The 24,764-nt window shown below is 35.2% G+C and overlaps 1 protein-coding gene across 1 annotated transcript; it reads right to left on the bottom strand.

Moving 5' to 3' along the window:
• Positions 1-1,361: 1,361 nt before the first annotated feature.
• ALX1 (ALX homeobox 1) lies at positions 1,362-23,130 on the bottom strand (the record flags this gene model as incomplete). Its single annotated transcript, XM_082665901.1, has 4 exons — positions 1,362-2,306; positions 16,658-16,786; positions 19,823-20,127; positions 22,905-23,130. The coding sequence occupies 4 exons, from the start codon at positions 23,128-23,130 to the stop codon at positions 1,986-1,988; spliced, it is 981 nt and encodes a 326-aa protein (XP_082522027.1). The 3' UTR covers positions 1,362-1,985.
• Between the last annotated feature and the right edge of the window lie 1,634 nt (positions 23,131-24,764).

Genomic DNA, 24,764 nt, shown 5'->3' with positions numbered 1-24,764 from the left:
TTCAATTAAAAAGATGTTATTTACACTGAAAAGAATTGAGTTACAGAAGCTCCAACTAATTATTAGAATTAATGAGGAAAACATTTAGAGAAGGAAAAAAAAAGGAAGTGAAATTCAAACTTGATTCAAAAATGAGTTTTGTCTCTCATTTTAAAAATATAAGTTATTAGGCAAGGGACACTAAAATTTCAATTATGAAAGCAGAAGAAAATGAACATGGATATCACTGATTGGGGAAATTTTTGAAAAAAAATATCTCACATTTTAGTTCTAAGTTTTAGTTCACAAATTCCTACTGACCAGATATATGTGTGTATTAAAAGAAGTCATTCTCTTCTAAAACATGAAGGATATTTAACAGCTGCCTAAACAATCCTTTGACAAAAGCTCCTGCATGTAAGCATAGTTCTCAGGGCCAAAGTGGAACAAGTTTGTCTTGGGAACAAAACGAAAAAGAGAGAACACAAAAGTAATAAAGAACAGAGTTATTATGAAGTCAAAGAATGTTTGTTTAGGACATCACTCATCTCCATCATCTGCTTGATTTAAAATTTTATTACAGAAGATGTCTAACTGCTGTAAATATTTTCCCACTAGAAACAGACACTTACTGGATTTAAGTACTTTTTCTGAAATTTAATTTTAAAAATTCATTTATTCTTGCCCTTCAGCCTTTAGGGCTTCCAAGCATATCCCTAAAGGTTGTAGGAACCACAAGGAAGATTCTAAGTGAGTACAAAGAGCAGATCGTGCTCTGATCCAAGCCATGGAAGCCATCTTCATTTCAATTAATTTACTTTGCCTTTATGAACTTAAGAGTCTTTCAAGGAGGTTGACATTTCACTCATCTGAAAAAGCCTGGAATGTGACAGGGGAAAGGGAGGAGAAGTAAATCAAAGGGGTTAGCAATTTTCCAGATGCAATGTATTTTTCTTCTCTTCTTTTCCACCAGAAATTTTAGAGAGCCTTCTGACATTTTAATTCCCTGTGCCAAACCACAGTAGCAAAAAATGCTTACAGTTTCTATGTCAAAAAACAAACACACACACGTGCACTTGCACATACTCATGAAATAAATACAGATTCCAACTGCTGCTCCTTTAACTGAAAATATTTCTTTGAGTGTATTTATTAGATGTTTGTGTGTACAGTTTAATTGACAATTTTAGTTTAAAAGCAACAGCGGGTTTTGTAACTTTCTTTTTCTCTTGTGTGTGATAATTAATTGCTGAGTCCGTGCTGGCTTTTTCATTAAAAAGATGGCATTTATACAAACTGTTCTTGTGACTGTATTTTAAATCACACCAGGATATTTCAGTTATCACCTTTAGCCACATGGTTTCAGGAAACGATGCCCGAATATTTCATGCAAATGCTGGTCATTTCCGAAGAGTCCTTTTTTCACGGAGTGGAAATTCACCAAAACATGTAGAGGTAAAAAAATCTTCAAGGCCTGTAGATAAATTCTCAGCAACAGAGGATATGCCCATTGTGTCTTGGAGCCAGAGAGGGAGAAACGCCAGTTAACTCCCCCAAACACCCTGCTTCAATATTTACCTGACAGCTTTGGTATCTTGACATTTTCCCCAGTGCATTTCCTCCTTTTTCAGGTATTATTTTACAAGGGATTTCTTGTTATACAGAACTAACATAAATCAATCTATAACAGAGGAATTTGTTTAATACATTTATTCTTTTCAGAAGCTGCATGATCATATTTCATTGACTCGTACAATAGAAAAAAAATCTTACTACTAAAACAGAGTTTGTGGAGACGGGTGCATGGTAAACCTATTTAGTCTTTTCAGAGGTTCATTCTTAGATTTTAATGTTAAATAATAACAACTATTCATTTAAGCTGGTCTCACTGTATATCTTGACCTTTAGCAATTCCACACACAGCAGCTTATTGTGGTATCCTTTAAATATGAGAAATAAGAATGTTTTACTTTGCCATTAAGAGAAAAAGAAAAGAGTACTGTATGTTACATGGCCCATGAAATATTGGCAGTGTGCTCCTTGGCTTTCATTCGAAGAACTGCGATACTGGAGGACCTCCTTTCAAACTCTGGCTTTGTTTCAAATGCATGTCCATTGGTAGCCCCGGTAAGAAGAGAGTCAGTGAAAAAATTGTTGAGGGGCACATGGCTGAACTGGTTCTGGTGGTTTGAAAACCCTGTGTAACTGGAATCTGTCCGAGGCGAGTGAGAGTAAGGTGTCATACAGGAGGAAGTGTCACGTGGCAACATGCATGAAGTGACCACAGAACCACCACTTGCATTTCCTGCCCACAGATTGTTCTGAATCTGGAATATATAAAACAACAAATATTACATTTACACGTTCTCACTTTTGTTCCCTTACTTTTGTGAAACTGTATTTACGAAGTTTTGTTAGTTGTTCATTTTTTTGTTAGTTGTTCAGTTGTTTGCTCCTGTTGGGTGGTCTGTAATTTCATTCTGAGTACATCAAGCAATTACTGAAAAATAGTTATTTGAAAGATTCTTCTAGTTTGTTATACTGGAATGGATCACCAAAACCCACATATTTGACCACATAAAATACTCTCAAAACATGTCAATCTCGAGTATTCTTTTTATAGTCATGATTTTTAAAATGAAATCTGGAAGATTTAGTCATGATTCCTGACCAATTCATGTGCTTAGAAAAGTGGTTAAGAATATGGTTTTAAGTTTAAATATAGTTTTCATCTTTCTAAACAAAATTACACAATTGCGTTTGTTTTTTTAAATTCCACATCTGGACTCTTGATGTGGTAGTTTGTGCTGGAAACCAATGCTGATACGAGGCTGTTTGTTCTTCAGAGATATTTTTGATCAAACTCATTTTGGAAAATGTTCACTGTTTCATTGTTTTTCATATCCTATAGTCTTGAATACATAGCTCTGTGAAAAGGACAATTATACACATATTTTAAACATTTATTCTATGATTTATATATGATATAGTGAGGTTGCAGCAGAAGTATGACATGTAGAACAGATTTAGAATTCTAAAACTTGACTATTACCCAATAATGAAAGCACAATTGAGAAAAATATGCAAGTATTAGCAAAAATATCATATGAATATAAATAAAGTACTAGATAACATCTTATATAAGATTGAAAACTGGGTTATCATTTGTGCCCAAGAAATTCACAACTCATCTCATTAAATCTCTACAGGAAACATTTCAGTGCAATATTATCAGCAAATACAAATTTCTCTAAAGTTACTAGCATGTAAAAGAAACATTAAGTAGAATTTGTATACTATGAATTTTAAATAGGAGGTATATTAAACTAGCTATTTAAAGAAGGGCAAAAAAAAAGTGATCACACGCATGACTGAGAAGCACAGAGAAAATCCTGATAAACGGCAGGAGCTGGGAAAAAAGGAAAACGTTGCTTGGTATAGCATGGCAGAGAGATGCAGCCTTAGAAAACGAAATTTAAAAATTACATGCCTTATACAGTATTATTACAATAGATTTAGACTAGAACACAACAACAATATATATGTTTATCCCATCTGACTTTCTTTTCTCTTTTAAAATCATAATTAGAATGGAATCATCAATTATTTCCACACATATACAAGAACTGTTTTCTCATATTTATTTTTACATAGAAATTTCAGTCTGCTACATATAGCCTCTGCTATAGTCTTACAACACCCAGGCTGAAGCCATATTTTTTAAGACAACTTATTTTCAATTAATAGCCAAAAATATGTTTTAGAAATTTCTAGATTACACTGTAGAGATGTTACTCTGTCACTTAGAAAGGATCACAACCAGTTCTAAACTGAACAACAAATATTATCCCTTAGGTGGTGCTTCAGTGATTGGCAAGATGCTCATTTTAGTATTGTTTAATAGTTCTTTATAGAAATATTTTCTAAGCTGCTTTAAATATGTCAAATCTGTGAGAGATACCTATAGACATCTAGCTAGCTATCTAGCTAGCTGTCCATCACGATTTGCATACATTATCAATCCTTAAATCGTCATGGGCTATGCTGTTTTAATTTTGGCTCATTCTAGTATATGTCTCCCACTTTAGCCAAAGTATGATGATTGGTGCCAGTGACTGCTGAGTTATGTATCTCAAACCAACAGGAGGGGCTGTTAATGTCATTAGTCTGTCAAACTAGCTCTTCTAACTTGATCTGGGTGATTTTCCTCTGACATTCAATCAAACATTATGCTACACTGCAAAAACCACAGTCATATGTCTGACAAAAGGGCTTTCAGGAAATGAAAGTGAACTTGCTTGCTTACTTTTGAAAAAATAAATGCAAGGCAAGATAGTGGTGGAGAAAGATTATTTACATTTCATGTTTGTTAAAGGATCCCTCAACTTATACACAGTGTTGCTAGAATTTATTATTAAAATCATCTACTTGTATTCCAAATGCATAGAAATATATTTAACAACTCAGTCAAAAAGAAAAAATAAGGAGAGTAAAAGCAAGGAAGGAAATCTATGAATTTAAATTTAAAATATTTTTCCCCTGAAAGAATTAACAGTAATCTATGTATAAAATGAAAAGAAATTCTCCACTTTCCACGACATGAGCAAATATTGTTATTTTGATCAAAACTTCTTACCTGAACATGATCAAGCAAGTTAAATGAGTTACTTTTCATGAAATACAACATATAGAAATGTCTTCGGAACAGAACAGATTAATAAAGCAATTTACAAACAGCAATACTTCAGTTGGACTTGAGGGGATACCCAAATATTCTCATGGGTAGTGATGCTGTCACATGCTTTTACTGCTATGCCCTGTTTCCATGATCTCTGTCACCCCTCTCTTCCCAGCCTTTCTTTGATTTTCAAATTTCTGGCATGTTTTCATTAGACTTTGGGGATCTAGTTGGTTTCTATATTAAAGTTAGATGCAAATCATAAAAAATAATATCCCCAGTGAACTGAGGTTTTGCTTCCTCTGAAGCATTCCCTCTGGATATTTAAAACATCTGATGATGACGATCAAGATCACGCTCATGATAGCTAACAGTTATCAATTAATTACCATGTGTCAAGCATTATGTTAAAAGCATGATGAAGACTTCTAATCGTTTTGACATCGGAAAAGGTATGTGCTTTTACTATCCCCATTTCGTAAAAGGTACAACTATGGAACAAAGAGTTTAAGAATCTCACCCAAGATGGCATAACTGCAATGGTAGAGGTCAAATCTGAACCCAAGAAATCTTATAAATGCTACAATGACATAAAAACTAGTCTTATGAGTTGAAATTGTTATTTACTTATTAATAACCCTAAGTTTTTGGTTGTTCATAGACTCCACTTTCTGAAAGCAAAATTCCCAATGATCGCTCACAACCGTTTTCTCATCCCCAGGCCTAACACAGCATATGAAAAACCCTTTATATACATTTATTAAATAATGGAAAAATCTCTTAAGAATATGAAATTTGGACTGATCCATCTTGCAGATGTAATCAAAGCTTTATGGACAATTTATGCTAATATATCTGAATTTTTTTTCATGATTTGAATGCTAGAATCACCATACTACACAATCTTAACAGAAATCATGAAAATTACAAAGCTGGACCCTGTTGACTGTATTTCCCTAGGCAGCTTTTTGGTTTTTTTTTTCTGTTAAACACTTACTATCCACCACAGATGCATCTTCCTGGAGATTCTGATTCATTAAGCAGGGGGTGTGGCCGAGGGGATTTGTACTAAAATAATGGCAATAGTAATACACACAAGCAATTCCTAAAATCACCTAGGATTAGGAAACGCTATTGAAGTCCAGCTTCTTTCCAAATGCAAAAAACCCTTGTACATTTTCAATTATGTTCGATTCCTGTGATAAGAAGCTCACCCTGTTTAAAAAACATTCCATTCCCTTTTGGAGAGCTCTGTAAAAAAGTGACTGTTATCTTTCTCTATCTATCTCTTCTATGTCTGTCCCTTAAAATGATACAGAATAAGTAGCACCCTTCTTACATGGGAAAACCTTCAAATATCATCAGGTGACTATTATACAATCACAAGTCTCTTTCCTCTAAGGATTCCTCATATGACATGATTTCCAGACTGTATCATTCCAGTCACGTTCCTCTGGATATGCTAGAGGTTGTCAACACCCTTCACCCTTATTAACATCCAACACTGACAACAGAATATAATCTAGATGTCGTCTGATCACCGTAGGGATAACTCAGCAGGTATCATCTTTGTTCTAGATCATCTACTTCTGTTAATATTTGAAGGCGATATTTGATTGAACAACAAAGTCGTTTGAGCTTGTGGTTTAATAAATCTACTGCTGTCCAAGTGGGCTCGTTCTATGCCTCCTCCATCCCTCCACAAATCCTATTCTTGTAAGTGATCATTTTAAAATGATGCGCTAGAATCGACACATACTGTCTAAAACTGCGTATATATTTGTCAACAGAGAAGTCATACAAAAATCTTACTCTCTGACTTATTAAAAATACTGTATTTGCTGTTAAATTTTGGAATGAAAGAATGCACTTTTTTCTAAATAAGATCACTACTTTTCTTTTTTTTTAGACTAGTTTTAGACTAGTTCACTGACACCAAATAATTTTTTTGTAGGCTTCTAACTGTATAATATTCAAGGGCTTTACAACCAGGAACAGCATTACTGAATCATGTCCACATCCTTTTTTCACGTGTGCTTAAAAAAAAAAAGAAAAGAAAAATGAGAAAAAAAGACTGCTTGCCTTTCCATTTTTTCTTCTTTGTGTTTAAAAGGAGTGGATAATCTAAAAATATTCAATGTTTTAATGCGGTTCACAGCATTTTTTAAAGTTCTGATGGTATGTTCAAAGCACTGTCCAGGGAACTTAGCCAACTACTTCCCATTAGCATGAATGGAAGTTCAGCTGACTTAGAACTCTCCACTTTGAACGTTTGCCCCTTAATGTTTTTCTAATCACGTAAAAACTTAATTATTCCATAACTTTGAATTTTGGAGGAAAGTTGATTTTTTTGTCTCTTTCCAAACAAATCAAATTCATTTAACATTCACTTTCCTTTCAAGGAATTAAAAGCAATGGCTAGGAAGGAGAGGGGTGATATATAAGTATACACATATATATTAAGAGTTCTTCACTGTGGATCTATATATGTCATGAATTGAATAGGGTAAATCATGGATAGGAAATTATAAATTCCATCTACCTTCATCATGGAAACTTGATACAGACATATTCTTTATATAACCAAAACTGTAAAGAAAATTTTAGTATGCTAAATTTGGTGTATATTTCTAATATATTTGCTGATTTTATTGTAGTGGGGAATTTTTCATACTTTTAAAAAACCTTTTAATGTAAGTTTATTAGTCTTTCCCTTAGTTGTAAAGTAGCATGATGTGTAAAAAAAAGCAAATAGTTTCCTGATTTATATACACTATATCCTACTGTTAGTGGTATTTATTGAGACACTAGCCAATGGAATTTAATCTGGATTTAATAGAAATACTGAAAAATGTGAGCATATATGAGTAATAACTGTTCCTTAATTTTAGAGCATCTCTAAAACCAACTATTTTTCTACTAAAACAAGTTTATTTAACCTTACTCCTCTACATATACACTGCTTCTACCAGCCACCAACATCTACATGTACACACATACATAGACACACACACACATCACGATACACATATTATCCTATCCTCACACTACCCTCACATCACAGCCCCAACACTTCCCTGAGGGAGTTAAAAGGTTGCTATAAAAAGACAGAGATCAGGGATTCACAAAGAGGTATTTGTGATGATGTTATAGCAATAGCTTCTTTGCATTAAAATCTGAAAGTTGACTTTGGTTTTTCCTGTTTGACAGAATGTTTACATTTATTGACTACTCTGAATATTATTCAATACTTACTATATAGATTTATTACCACATTATCACTATATAATTTAATTTACCTGATTTCTTATATGGTCTCTTTTAAAAATGAAAACATCACTGTTTACAAAAGCAGTTCAATTTTTTAAGAGACCATTACATTCTTTATTAGCATATCTGTTCCTTTAAAATTTAGAGGGATAAAATATTAAAAGAATCATATGCTTAGTAACTTGCAGATATTTTTAGCTGTTGTCTAAACTTAGGGTCCCATTAACTTTTCTAGTAACTACATCAGTAAGCTGCTGGCAGGGAGAAGGGGTATAAGTGTTTTTCTAAATAGTGAATTTGCTACCAGTGAATAACACACACTGAGACTTTGTGCATCTGGAAAAAAAAAAAAAATCCCAACTTGAATTAATTACGCAGTGAAAAGATCAATCTGAGCAAGTTTAGGTACTACCTGAGATAGAAATGAGGGTATGTTTTCATCAGTGCCCTCTTATTAGTGGAATTGTAATGAAAAAAATTTAAGATAATATACAAATACTAAGATTTGGGGGGAATCAATTTACATTTCAAAAATTCCAAAAATATATGTTTTCAGCACATGGTACTATTAAGTTGAAGGGATTAGAAATTATTTATTCATCAGAAAAGGACCACATGTTAAGTATTCATTGCTACTTTGAGTTCTTAAATAAAATTTCACCTTAGAAATGTATACAGGGATTTGAAACAAGAAAGAATGCCTTTTCTGTTAAAAAAAAAATCACTATTAGATATAATAGTCATATGAGATTAATGAACTGAGAAGAAAACTGCTATATAGAAAAAATAAAAGTATATATCTCATTAGTGCAAAAATTAAAAGCATTAAGTCTCATGAGAAATGTTAATGTCTGAAAATTTTAAGAATGATACCATATAAAGGTATTTAAATTTTGTATTATTCGAATAATATTTGAAATATGCTCCAAGTCAAAGACAGAGGAAGCATTAAGAACATTTCTCGTTTCCTTTAGTGTTGAATGTGTTCTCAAATTTTGTATTAATTGTGATCATTTTTAAAAAAAGATTCATAGAAAATCTCACCCTACATGCCTTAAAATGAAACTTTCCAAATCAACTCACTTAAGGAGAGAATAAAATCAAAGCACCTAGCATTTGCTATTTTTTTAATAATTATCTAGCAACAATTATCATATGAAGTATTTTCCAACTATTTGTCACCTTATTTTTCATGTATTTTAATACATGCATGGTAACTATTGCTGATTCATTTTTAATGACAATTCATCTATTAAAAATTTACAATTATAAGAAACAAAAATTATAATATAAATTAAGTTTTCTTTGTGAATTATTAACTTAAAATGTAAATCAAATATGCAAACACTTGAAGTATTTACACAGTATATTTTTAATCTTAGAGAGTCCCACATGGTGTCATGTATGAGATTTGAATTTATTCTTAAAATCCCGAGTAAAGTTATCAATTATATTCATCTTGTATTTGTGTTAACTATAATTTGAATTTTATTTTTGTGATTTTTAATTCACCTGTGCATTTGCACAAAAAATTTTTCCTATTTAAAGCTCCATAATTTAAAAGAAAAAAGAAAACCCACAGACACATGTGGCCTAATAAATATGGCACACATAAAATTCTGGATTAAAGTATATCCTGAGGTTCACACTAACAATAATGGTTTGAACTGTAGGTTTTAATCCACAAGTCTGTTCTCATAGACTTCTCAGACTTTGATGCTTAATTTCCCCCCTGGTTCTTCTCTATTCTCCTATAAGGTAGTTTTTATATGTATGAGCAACATTGGCACTTCTCAATAATTTATTTTCATATTTATTACTTATTTTGGTAACCTACTCAATTTATTGATTTATTCTTTCCTCTTAAAATATAAAATATGTATGACAAATTCAGTTAAATACAATGCTTTAACAGTGGTCACTTATTAAAAGCAAAAACAAAAACAAAAACAAACAGCTAAGTTATTACGACTATGTAAAGTCTTTAAGTCACATTAAATTTGAATATTACATTAAAAAAATAAATCTTTTATAGTCAACAACATGAATGCACTTTACTTTTTTTGGAGGATATTCTTTACCTCTTTAAAGAACCTGTACTTTCAACAAAATAAAAGAATTATTCACTGTCTGTGTCTAGCTGCACCTTTACCTGATACTAACAAAATCTACCTCCTACTACACGTAACTTAGTTTTAACATACACATATATGTGAAATAGTCTTTATATGTGTTTATATAAAATATATATGCATATATTTAATTAAATTAGCAACTTTATCCATTGTAAAAATTATATTAATTTGAATAAATTATGTCCTTCTATAATATTAAATATTTGTGCTTATAATCAGTGAGAAATTGTACAATACCACTATGACCTGCTGACCTGATGCTGTTAACATTTTTGTCCCTCCATTCATCATGAGGGAAGTTTTATTGTATCACAATATATGACCATCTTATTGGTTGTTGGACAGCTATGAGACTGTTCATTACACAATGCATCAAGTATAGCTATATTATTAACATTTTTTAAAGACCTTGGGATCTTTGTTTACTTCAAATATCTGGGAAAAATAGAAATAATAGTGATAAAAATGTGATACTTTTTCTAAAGGTAAAAACTGCTCCAGAAAAAAAACAAAAAACAAACCTGCTCCAGATATCTTTAAATCACTAAACCACGGTGGTGAAAGAAAACAAGTTTCATATTCCTTATTTAGATTAAGCAAAGGTAAACATTAAGATTAGGACAGATACTTGTGAGAGAAGAAAGTAGGGTGCACAATATCTTCAAATCACTATTTTACAGAAACTTTAACATTTCCTTTTATTGTATAATAACAATGTTTGAAGTACATTTGTTAAACTAGAAATATTATACAGCTTTCATCTGTTTTTTTAAATTACTCCAGTTACTACAAATTATCTATAACTTGAATCCAACTCTTGGTATGTTCAAACTCCAAGTGGCATATATTTATAAAGTCATCAATTAAACAACAGAAAGCAAAAATACTGCATGGGTCTTTTAGTGCATTTGGAATATATAGATTTAATTATGATTCTCAATATATACTAAGTAAAACCTCATTGAAAATTTTGGTGGGAAAATCTTCAACGCTTTTTTTGAAATTTTTGATGAAAATTTTTCTTCATGAGAAAATAATTTTGGTGGATTAAGAATATACTCAAATTTTCCCAAAGCTACCATATTTGTTCATCCTAATTTAAAGAAGAAAGTGTATTTAACTGAATTTGATCTTTCTCTAGATCCCCAAATAGTAAATATACTCACAGATTGGATGAGCTTAAATGCTACAACACAAGGGAAAATTCAAACCACTTAGCTACCTCTCTACTGCAGAAAAAAATTAATAATGATTAATGGCTATCATAGAACCATGACTATTGAGCACTCATTATGTACTAGGCAATATCCTAAGAACTCTGCATAAACTATTTTGTTTAATCCTCAGGAATAACATATGAACTTGTATCACCATTTTATAAATGAAGAGAAACGTTCCTAGAGGTTAATTTATTTGCCAAAGGTCTAAAAATCTATTAAGTGGCAGAGCCAGAATTTGAATCCACAACTCCCTAATTGTGCAGCCTACAGTCATACATGAATCCATGACCCATCCCAAATCTCAGGATTTAGCTGCAAAGACTGTTTAGAAATCACTCTAATCCTCTCCATAACAGAAAAAGTATCCTCCTCATCATCATCACCATCATCATCATCATCATCTACACTACTAAGACCACCAACTCTAGCACCAACAATACCTCAATCTTACAAATAAAGACTCTGAAGATCAAGGAAGTCCGGAGACTTACCCAAAGTTACTCAGCTAGTAAATAATAAAGTTAGTGTACTTTTAATCCAAACTAAACCTAATGGCATGAAATTAGCTCTTCTTTAAGAATGAAGGCTGCTATAATCTCCTAGAAAATGTTTATAACTTAACAGAAAATATTTTATTCACTAAAATTAATTATTTTAAAAATGCTTTGGTTTTGGGCTTCCCTGGTGGCACAGTGGTTGAAAGTCCGCCTGCCGATGCAGGGGACACGGGTTTGTGCCCCGGTCCGGGAAGATCCCACATGCCGCAGAGCGGCTGTGCCCGTGAGCCATGGCAGCTGAGCCTGCGCGTCCAGAGCCTGTGCTCCGCAATGGGAGAGGCCACAATAGTGAGAGGCCCGCGTACCGGGAAAAAAAAAAAATGCTTTGGTTTTGATAAATTAGAAACAAGTTAGAATCTAATGTTGATAGATATGTGCTTGCTTCTTAAACTCAAGGACAAAATTATGTAGGTCTCTAATTGGTTTGGTTTTCTGGGTCTAGTTTGCATCAAGAAGTGTTTGCAGAATTTGTAATATCTAGTTTGTAATCTGTCCACAAAGCAGGAGATTTTGTCTGGATCATTTGTATAACCTCTGTGCCTAAAACAATACCTGGCATATATTTGTTTGATAAAATGCAAACAACTCTGCAAGAAAAACAAATTAAGCTGCAAGGGGTCTACAAAATCTTTCTAGTCTATTCTTTTCAAAGAGGAAAAGTTAATTGCTTAAGACCACAGAGCTGGTTAATATCAGAGATTCAGAAACCATCTGTTTTATTAAAAATAGACTAGTTTTTGTTTTATAATGTACTCCTGAACAGTGAAGTGAACCAGTACTTTTTTTCACATCTATTCAGTGTATACATAATTTGCTTAATACTGTGGTGATACAAATGTGAATAAGAACTGAATCATCTTTTAAATACTTTACATTCTAAATGTGTGGGAGACATTTTACACAATCCATCACAATGTCAATGAGAAAGTGATGCGCTGATTGAGGGAAAATTGAGAGGAGGCTTCATGGAAGAAATATGGTTTAGGTGGAGGGAAGGGAATTCAGGATAGAGGGAAACAGACTTAGCACAAGCAAGGAGACTCTTTTCTAAAATATCATGTGTTGGAGAATATCAAGTAATTTAATTTAGCTATACAGTGTTGACAAATAGCAACTGATATTGTGACCCAAAATAGAGCTTTAAAAACTAACAGCTTTTCACTACATCAAAATATACTGCCTTTAGAGTACATTACTACTGACATCACAGCACTCACTTATTTGTTTGTTTGCTATCACATATGATGAGTAAGTTTAAGAAAAAGAATATCTTAAACAGTCTAAGAAGTATCTACATTTTTAAAATGTTTTATATTATTATTTTACAAATTTAAAAAATGAAAGCATTTTTCCTTACCAAAGTAATGCGATGCTTTAGGGTCAAAATTGAACTATTTCAACACCGTATTGGATTAGGGAGACTCCAACATAATGTTGCATAAAAAGCCTGGGACTCCTAAACTCAAGAAACTTGGGCTCAAATTCAATGAGTTAATGGCTATAAGAAGGAAGCCTGGCTTAAAATAAGCCCTCAACTGGTAGTTACTATTTTTACTGTTACAGCTGTTGTTACTATAGTGTAATGAAGACCAGTGGAAACAAAGTATTTAGAACATTTTAGAAAATATTAATTACTATTCACAAATAAACATTATATGTTATATACATATACCTTTATGCTAGGTAAGATTATGATACACAGGCTTATTTTTATGAGCAGGCTTAAGGAGATCATTTTGTAAACCATTTCTGGTTTTGATGTATTTCTGTGTATGCTTTTGTTTCCCTGCCAAATTGCTAATTCTTTATTTCTGTCCTGCCGCCAACATTTTCTAGTTCCAACATTTTGTAATTAATAATTTTTTTTCTGTAATTAGTAACAGTAACCAAATTCAGTGTCTTACTGCATTGAGTTGGTTAGGCTCTATTTCAGTTCCTATTTTTCCCATTATAAACTTCTATTTTTAAGCCACATAATAAAAAAAAAATTTCCTTAGGCTGAGTCTTGAGAGACATGATTTTTGCATAATTATTTTTTTTCAAACAAACTAAAAAATGTCAACCATATATTTTTAAGTTAAAATGGAATTTTCCCCTGACTTTATCCAATACCTACAGTGGGGAGTGGGAGATGCTTGATTTCAGAATTTTTGGTAACCAAACATTAAATGACTTACCAATACAGAAAAGTAGTGTGGATTCATCAGTACTGATTTTTATCATTGTTAATGAATTGCACTGTCAAAATAACTTCAACATATGATCTCTGCATTCCCATACTTAAATTATGAGGTGGTGTAACCAATGTATATAAGTTATGGAGAAGCCACAAGAAGAAATAGTGCAAATTCTGTTATCTGTGAGGGGAATTTTTTTTTTAATTTATCCTTTGTTGGAGTGAAAAAGACTATCAAATGTACAATTTGATTTTACCATTTCCTTTCCTGCCTGAGCTACTAGGTGACCTCATTCTGCTAATCGTTAATGTCACAAGCTATGAGGCACAATAACATAGTAGCAAGATAATTTTAGGAAAAAAGGGTGACTAGTTATATTGTTATATTAAGCTTTTGTATAGAGCTTAATTGGTCCAGGCACTATTCTACATGTTTTATGATACACTGAAGAAGAAAGGGGGGTTAGAGATAAGGCAACCAAAAGCAAGGAGCAGAAAAGTGGCAAATAGAAATGGTAACAAGGAAAGGAATGAATATTGAAATAATAAGGTGAAAAAAAGACACATCACAGTCAAGTGTTGTGGGACATATCAGTAAGACTGTTTAAAGTCCATTTGAAAAGAGTTCATAATTTGTGACTTTATTAGTTCTAAAGTCACCAACAGTCAAGTAGTTCAAAATTATATGCAGTATATGCCATCTCCGTTATTTTTTTAATTGTTATTTCACTGGTTGTGAGAACATTCTCTGCTCCCCTGAACTAAACTGCAATTTGAATAATGCAACTTAAGCTCCTTTGGTATTAGTTCATCATTCAATCATTCAAACATATTCCCTGGGAGAGACAGTCTATTGCGGGAATTAGGATCTTGCCCTTGAGAACTAGACTGGCTCTGCTCAAATCTGGGTTCACTACTCACTAATGAAAGTGAGTAAATACCTCACCTCTCTGTGCCTCAGTTTCCTCATAAGAAAAATGGGAGTAATCAACAACACCTACTACATAAGGTTGTGGTAAGGATTAAATGAGTTAATATATGGAACCTAGTTAGAACAGTGCCTGACAGTAAGGGCTACAGTCATGTTAACAGCTAGGAAAATAGCAGTGCCTGATCTCACGGCACTTACAGCCTAGAGGACAAACATCCTCACAGCACTTTGTTTAGAACTCAACTAGGACACTCAAAATATTTGGTGAATAAAATTTCATTAGCCCTGTGATGTTAAGTAACCAGGAGTATATACATGCTTTTAAAATAGGAGAAAATACAAAGGAGCTACTTTAAGATAAAATTTTTAAAGTGAAAGAAACAAGATTCTTCTTAAGGTAGGTATGGGCATTTATTCAAAAGGTACCCATAATGTTGGTCTTCTGGCAAACTGCAGTGGCAAGGCTTAGCTGTAACAGTCTTTTATAGACTAAGGAACCATTTGTGTGATCACAGACCAATTTTTTTTACCTCATCTGGGTCTGGTTTCCTGACTTCTAAAATGAAGGAATTGAACTAGGTGATCTCTAAGGCTCTTGTTTGCATATAATATTACATTAATAAATTTGGTGGATTTATCTGGAGGAATGAAGTTCTCAAAATAGGGTTTTAAAAAATCATGAAAGGCACAAGAACAAAAAGATAGCATGAAATTAAAGGACTGAATTCATGCTCACAGGGTATGAATTTACAGTTAAAGAAAACGAATACCCTTAAGTTTGGGGCTGAGATGATTTGTTTACTGGACTATCAAGGTATTCTACCAGCATATATGTTACATATTTGTTTTCAAAGTAGTCTGTTACAACGCATATCATCAAACAATCAGGAATGAAATAACAGATGGTTTAAAAGTTCCTTATGATACACATGTCCTTTATCATGTATCAAATACAATTTTGAATATTATAATTCAGTATTAGGAAAAAGTAATACCCAATTAGAAAGACAAAATTTATTTATGTGAATTACAAAGTATGAAAAAAAACCCTCTCTAAATTAAAAGGAAAAATTATAGGAAACAGAATTTCTAAATATTCTTTGAAATGAGATGAGAGCTCCCATTATAAAAGAAGTCTTTCTTAACATGATACATTCAAAAAATTATGTCCAGTACTAATTCTATATATGTTTTATGTCACAAAGGGCTAAATGTTTCCTCGAAACAATGAGCAAATTCAAAGCTGAAAAGACAACATAGTTTTAAGTGGAACTTAAAACTGAAAAAAAGATGGTTTTCAGTGAAACTGAAGGTGTCACAGGCCACATGTGACACCAGGTTATGGTATGGTTCATAAAACAACAGCCACAGAGATAGCATGCCAAGCAATGCTTTATGTATTTTAAAAGTTAACAAAGGGAGTGAGTAGAGAAATTAAAAGACATACTACTGAATGACGCTACTTAAGTTGTTTCAATGTATACCAAAGAAGAGATCCTGAAATATTTTTAAATGAATGGTTCTAGAAAAATAAATTAAAATAAATAAATAAATATTTTAGTAAAATAAAAATCTAACAAACATGGAAAAATTCTTTTGGAGATTAAAATTTTCATTCTTGGCTATTAGATATAATAAAGCTTATACTAGCCCTTTTAAGAATATACAAACCACACCTATGCCTCTCAGTGTTCTGTGCAGTTTACCATACCTGTGGATAGCTGTCAGTCCTTGGCAAAACTGATATGTCATAGGTGGCAGCAAAGTGGCTTTTAGCTTGCTGGATTTGGCCATAACGTTCTCTTTTTCTCCACTTGGCCCTTCGATTTTGAAACCAAACCTAATTTTTTAAAAAAGTAGAATTTTAGGCAAGGAATAGTTGATAATGCAAATATGATGTTCAAAGACTTCAAATTAGAAAGGTAAACCAGGTCAACATAATTACTAAAAAGGGAATTTTTTTATATTAGAAAAGGATTCACAAATTTTACTTTCTATTTTACCCTGACAAGTGCCATGTCCATGAGGCAATATAATTTAATACAAAGAGACAAGACATTTTCAAAAATTTATTTAATACATCTGAGCCTCTGTTTTTTCATTTACAGAAAATAAAAAAGAATTAGATTATATGACCGTGAAGATTCCTTGTATCTTCAAATTATCACAGATAATAATCCCTCTCTCAGAGAATGCTGCCAGTCTGGAAGACATTCATAACTTTTTAGTTTGGGGCTATGTATACAACATTAACCCAGCCAATCTATAACCAAATTAATATCTGGGTCTGTCAAAACAATTGGCTCTTCTGGGTTGTACCCAGACTTAGAAAAACTTAGAAAAATGTAAACATAAAGATTATATCTAAAACATATGGCATCAGCAGAAATATCATGATTATTTAGAAACAAAAACCATTAGGATTATATATTATATTGATTATGATAAAGACTTTGGGTAAAATGGTATCATCTGAAGCTGAACTATGGTTTTAAAATATACAAATTGTTTATTATGTAAATGACACCACTTACTTATTTTCTCTTATAGAAAATGCTCATAAAATCTTCAAAATCATTTATCCAATTTAAAAGACTTACGGGTAATGTAAATTAAAAAAGAAACAGAGCAGGTATAATCAACTGTCAAGAAAGCCTGTGAGTTAGTACGGCCTCTACAGGGTCACTAAACTGCCTTCCAAATCTCTCTAATTAATTGCATAGATGAAATATCCATTATAACACCTATCTCCCTCAGAGGGTTAAATATTAACTAATTCACACTTGTAGCTTTCCAGAATCATCATTTTAATATTTTAAGGTATTAAAGCTCTCTTTAATACAGCTCTCTATACAGAAAATTATATTCAATATGTATAATTTGATATTCAATATGTATAATTTACATAAGCAGCTTTCAGGAAGCTCTTTAGTCTTTACAGAACTATATTCAGAATATAAAATACTTAGGAAAGAAGCTGGAAATGAAGTATAAAAATGCAAATTGTAAAAAGCCTTTCATTAAACTTTATTTGAAATTTTTACTCTTTTTCATATTCAATTCTAATCTTTTATATCTTTATCTTCACACTTATGGAGACATATTAATACTCAGTTTGGTGCGTAAGCATGTATTGTAAATTTAAGATGGCACTTTGAAGAGTTTTCAGCAATTAAAAGAAGGCAAAGACAGCTACCTGTTCAGATGGTTTCTTAGAACACTGCTGGGAAGTGTGTATTATCCACTATATTCAGGGCTTAAGACAACATCAACAACAAAGCAAAACAGAACACACTTTCTTGCTCTCTCCACAGCAGGAGCATACTGAGGGAATTTAGTAATGAGGGCTTTTCTACTGAGAAAAAGACCTTGACAGTCTCCTTAAAATGGGTGCCAATTACCACTCTGATGTGAAAAGCAGAAAAGAGAACCATCTGAGTAAATTAGGTTCAGGCTGGCTCTCTATGCATGTTCTTAGACAAAAATTAATCAGAACTTGCTGAAATGATAAGGGGAAAACATGCTTTGTGCACAGCTGATCACTGTGTGTGTGTAAACACATTTTTCTATGGTTACAAGTATAACTAATTTACATATATGAACACAAGACCAAAAAACACACATGTGGGGGGCTTGTGTTAACACTTGACAGTTCTAAAATTCTTCCTTAGCGTTGACTTTCTATACATTTACTTCCTGAACTAAGGTAAAGTAACCATTTGTCTCCGCAAACTAAAGCAAAAATCTGCTGCTTGGTATTCCTGCACCACCAGATGTTGCCTTTACTGATGTATAAGGGCCTTACAATGGCTCAATCTTCAGGAGGAATACTATTACTCCACTCAGAAAAAATTTTTTATTTATTTCTCTATTCTAGTGGTTTATGGGAATTTCAAAATTCAAATTATTTTATTTGGAGTAGTAAAAACACACACAAAGAAAAAGGTTATTCTCCTGAATTACTGTTACTTAGGAACCAATAAAATACAGTTTCAAATATCAAGGCTAGTAAAAATAAAATACACTTAGGAGGTAGAATTTTACCCAGTATTTTAAAATTTTTTTCAAATTATTAAGAAATTTAGTATATTGAATCATCCAATTTTATAATTTGAATATAACATATAGATATCATTTAACTGAATTTATATATTTAAAAATTACTTTAAGATTATTATTCCTAGTGCCTCTGCAAAAATCATATAAATTATCTAGATTTTTAAAATTATAATGGAAGGGCATGTACTGGCAATTCCTGGGGCGAGAAAATTGTGGATGAACTATATGATCTTTCTTTAATTATGTATAGTGAAAATAGGTTATGGTATACATAACAACTGGGAGTTTGTGAGACTGCTTCATTTTTCCTTGTTTTATTATAACCCCAACCTCTGCAAAATTATAGACGTATGGACCACTATACAAATAAGTTACCAATATAGGGTATCTAACCTCAAAAGAACTTCAACGGCTGATAAAATAGAAAAATAAAATACATGGATTACTAGATTGAATAGCTATGACTAGTTTTTTGTCCTTTAAAAATCACTTTTTGAAATCAGAAATTTGTTCATATTCTGTTCTTTTAAAATAATCATCAGTTTTTATGCCTATGTAATAATTCAAGTGTTCTTTTCTTTTATACTTGTGTGCGAGCTGTCAAATCCTTTGCAAGTAAAAAGTAACTTTAGTAGACTTACATGCTACACTTACATACTACACCGTTCTACATCTTCAGTAGGAGAATCGGTTTCTTCCTTTGTAGTAAAACACAACTATGGATCAAACCCTATCCCCCCTCCAACTCCGCCCTCCAAACACACACACACACACACACACACACACACACACACGCAAGCCTTCATTTGGCTCCTACCTGGACCCTGGCCTCAGTCAGCTCAGTCCTCAGAGCAAGCTGTTCTCTGACGTATACATCCGGGTAATGGGTTTTCTGAAAGACCTTTTCCAGCTCCTCCAGCTGCAAGCTGGTAAAGGTGGTTCGGTGTCTCCGCTTCTTACTGCTGGATACGTTGCTGTCACATTTATCCCCAAGTTCATCCAGTTCTCCCTTCTCTGGCATCCCTTTCACGGGAGACATCCGGAGACTGTTACAGTTGTCCATAGCTCTATTTAGTTCGGTGTGAAGAGGCTGTCCTTCTACTTTAGTGATCCCATAGTTCACTGTACCCAAAGGGGGAAAACAACAGTTCTCAGGATTGCAAAACATGGATGAAGGACTTAAGTTGAAGTAATTTAGAGCATCAGGCAAGCGGTCCATTATGATTTATTGTGCCAGTATTAATTTGATCATCACATTATTAATTCACTTCGGGCAGGTTTAGAATCATCTAAAAATGTGTACATGGAACTCATATAATTTGTCAAAACACACAGTTCTATTTTCCAGGATTAATGTAATGTTTATGCACATAATTTATAATCAAATTAAAAGACGCTCTAGTTCAAAAAAATCTAAGTGAGCCAAATTTAATATGTCTTATTTATTCACAGCAGACAAAAGTAAGCTACTTACATGGCTCAAAAAGGATATTTCAATTTTAAATACTATCCGTAAACCAAAATCCAAACTCTTTTCAAAAGTTATGTTTCTCCTCCACACAAAACCTATGGACTATAAAGATATGGTATTGTTTCCTACTGTATTTCCAATATTTCAACTGTATATCATGTCTGCATTTACATTTTTTATTTCAAAAAGCAACCTACTAAGTTAAAAAATGAATTTTCCATCAGTTTCTGTGTGTGTTTCCTACAGAAAATAATAAGATTTAGGTAGACTTCTTTAGCTTAAAAACTCATTTGCAGTTCTTTCTAAATTTTTCAAATTTATGCTTAACTCATGAAACATGTTTTAAGACAGAAAGCTTTACTCTTCCCTCTAGTAAAGCACGGAAATTAAAACATCTATTAAAAGATTACAAAGGATGTCATCTGGCATTCTGTTTAGGGGTGCTTTAATTTTAGTGATTTCCTCCAGATTTGAGTGCATGCTTGGCAGTATGATATAAAACGAAAATATATCATATGGTGCCACACACACACACACAAATGTAATGGAGGCACATAATGCCACGGGAAGCATTTTTTTAAGTCAGTCCTGCCACAACAATGATTTCCAATGAATTGTTATACTTTTTTCGTTTCTATCTTAAAATTCTCTCATGATGTATTTTTACAACTGCTTTAATCATCATACAAATGTATTGAACTCTAGTACCTAGGTAACTTAAATACGGAAGAGTATTTAGGCAAAAAAAAGATGTGAGGTAAAACTAAACAGAAAGAAGAGCCTGGACATTAACAAACAATACGGTTTTGTCTCCGCGGGCAGAGTTAAATGGGGAACTGCGGTAATTAGGGATGGGGGAGGGGAAGCAGGCGTGAGGGTAAGGGCATCTCAGGAGAAAGACTTCCTAAATTTAGCGGACTGCTTGTTGCCTACATTTATCTTACTTAATACTTTCCTATTAAAATCCCTCCTAATAGTATGATGTTCTTTAAAAACTTGATAAAGTATCAAAAATCACCTATTTCTCTTCTTATTTTTGGAATCCCGACAATTTAAATAAAAATTATGATTGAGTCGTATCCAGCTGTCAACAGAGGACATTTCAGAACCATTTTTTAAAAAATCCTGTCCATAGAAATAACTTTATGTATACCTCTATAAATTTCAAAATAAAAATATTACAATGTGAAATACAGCCAGAAAGCCAAAACTTCAGTGCATTAAAATAAATTGTTTTTGCGTCTTCCTAAATAAATGACTGAGATATAACTGATTTACTCTATTGTTTGTGCCTTTATTTTTTATTTAACCTTGCAAGTCAAAAGTTACTTGCAACGTTGAACAAAATAAGTAAAATATACGAGGTCGTTTTTTAAGCTTATTGCGTACTAGGTATTTAGAAAAGGAGCTTCTATGAGCCGGTGCCTTGCCAGATTTTGAACTACCATTAGAATAGGGGGCGGCAGGCTTGCTGTAAATATTTCACACTTATTTCGTTTGTTATTTTAAAACAACCCGCTCCTTACAGCTTAACTGTTGAATATATACAATGATAAGGAAAAGTCCTCTTGGAATTGTAAACTTGCTTTAGCTGTCGCGATCTAAAAAAAATAGGTTTGTATTGGGTTACAAGATAGAAAAGATAGATGGTTTGTTTTGATAACATTTTGACTTTGAGATACTTGGCCATCCAAAGTTAAAGATTTCATCCAGAAGCATTCCGAAAGTCTTCTGAGGTGACTTCTACGTGGAGTCAGAAAAATAGACAACGCAGAATTCGGGAGTGATTATATTGAAGATTCTTTGCCCGAAGCTATTTCAAGTGATTTGGCGTTTAACAAAAATGTATGTTGTTGTATCGCAAACCCAAAGAAGTAGAAATCACAGATCCCCACAAGCTAATCTAGTAACCCTCTAACTTCACAAAGAAAAATATCGTTGCGTCTTGAAAAGTAAAAAACATTTTTCACCTAAGTTTTCTTATTCGTGACGGTAGTGACGTCCTCTAACGAGCTGTGATGGATTTCAGCTCCTCCTGCCTGGGCAGCTCGGCGGGCTCGCAGAGGAAGCGCGCTGTCTTGACTCAATTACGCTCTATTTAGCGCCCTATCAGTTTACGGCGGGGTCCTGGATAGAGGGACTCCAGGACCCGTGGAGGACAGCGAAAGGAGAACCGCGCGGAAGTAACCGGGTGCGGGTTCCTTCCTTGGCTCTGCAGCAACCAAAACTCCGCTTCCTAAAATAAGCAGCGTTCCACTGCCTTCCTCCGCCCTCCAGCTCTCTCGCTCCCCCTCCCTCCCTCCCTCCCTTCCTTCCTTCCTTTTTTCCTTCCTTCTTCCTTCCTTTCCTCCCTCCCTGCCCCGACCACTCCCCGCACTCCGGATTTGCGGGTGGGCTTCCGCGACCCCGGCTGGAGCAGTGGACTCACCGCTGCCGTCCTGACAGGGCGAGGTCCTCTCCAGGCGCACGTGATGCTCGGCGCGGGGCAGGGGCCCGAAGGCCTGCACGCATTTGCCCGCCGACGCTTTGCTGTAAAAGGACTCATTGTCCAGTGTCTCCATAACGTGCTCCAACGCGCCTCCTGCGCCCATGTAAAAGTTACTGTTTTTACTCGGTGGGCTCTTGAGGGCAAACTTCTCGCTCAGAAACTCCATAATCCTGGAAAGCTGTCTCGGAGCTACTGGAGCTCGGAGGCTGGAGCGCGCTGGGGGAGGGAGCGAGGGGGCGGGAGGAGGGAGGGCCAGAGAGGAGCGAAGGGGAAGCAGGCGCTGCGGCGCGGGGAGCTGCCCGGCTCCGAGCCCTTTAAGACGTCCCGGCTGGAAAGGGGGCACCCGAAGTTGCTTTTATATCTTGAAACTCAGCTGGGCTCCTCGGGCAACCTCCCAGTTCTAATGAATATGAAAATAGGCAGGCGACTAACTCCACCCCGGACTCCCCTCCGCCCCCACCCCACCCCCATCTTCCCCCACTTACCCGGGAAGGGCGCGTCCAGGCCTAGGTTAGACAGACAGCTCCATTTCAGACAAATGCCATCAGGGATGAGGCCACGACACCCAGAAACACTGCCGTCGCGACAGTGGACTGGCATTTCGGAAGAGCTCGGTGAGATCGCAAAGCAGTTAACCCTCCACTCCCCGCTCTCTGCGCCCTCCCGGGCCGCCCGCCCGGCACCCGGTCCCCACCCCACCCCCACGCCGGCCACTCACTACCAGAAAGATTTAGAGGCGTCTTACGAACTTGAAAGGAAGTACTGCTCTAAAGGGCTTTTACTTCATCCGTAAATCGTTTATGTGGAAGATCCACATTGATCCGAAGCCCAAGAAGCCGGGTACGTTGGCAGCTATTAACTGGGATGGCCGTGGTAGAGGGGCCGCTTCTCCTTCCAATCCCGAGGAGCTCGGCGTCCGGGGCTCTCGGCGCTCACGAACTCGTGGCCTTTTCTTTCTTTCTGGAATGCGGTGGCGTGTGGATGTGGTGGCAATGGGAGAGGAAAGCCGAGCAAGAGGCACTGAAAACATTATACCGATACCAACCTGATTTCCCCACCCTTCTTCCACCCCTCCCCTTGGTCCACGATTTTATCATTAGATCCAGATTATTTTAAGAAACCCCGATAGGAAAAGTACCTCCTAAGGGCCCCTAGTATAGGCCAGAGAGAGGTTCGTTACACAAAGGGGTTTAAGTACGAGGAAGGCCTTCAGGGTGGTTTTCAAAAGATTATTATTTTACTCTTAAATGGTCGCGGTCGAGTTTGAAAAGCGCGTTCGGGGAGCGACGGGCGCGCGCGGAGCTGGGCCAGGACCCCGGTCCCAGCCCGAGGGGATGGTGGGAGGCTGGGGAGCTGGCCGCTCCCTGAGGGCAGGCAGCACTGCGGAGATCAAAGCCCTTCTGTGAGGCTTCGGGACTGCCTTTGGCTTCGGAGGAGCCCGCCGCGTCGGAGGGAAGAGCGTTCAGCGCCTTGGGCAAGGAAAGGCCGCCATTAGCAACAGGCCTCTTAAACTGGCAAATAGGGTGAAAACTCCCACAAGTTGGGGACTACAGGTTGCGCCCTCCAAGGGAGGCCTCTACCCGACGGCCTTTTTCGCACAGGCCCTTGCAGCGCCCGTCGCGTCTCCCCAGGACAGCCGGGCAGTCACCCCGCGGCCTTGGGCACGCGGGGCAGCCCCGACGCTGGGGTGGCGAGGCCAAGCCCAATTCTGGCGAGCCTCCGGATGGGCTCGGGAATTTCCACTTTCTTCGGGGTGTTGGCTGTCCTAGGACTCACTGGGAGACCCTCTTCGAGGCCAGC

Source organism: Grampus griseus (assembly GCF_964374135.1).
Source record: "Grampus griseus genome assembly, chromosome: 11".
NCBI lineage: Eukaryota > Metazoa > Chordata > Mammalia > Artiodactyla > Delphinidae > Grampus > Grampus griseus.
Note: the sequence above shows the minus strand (reverse complement) of the source record. Positions and strands in the feature narration are given on the sequence as shown.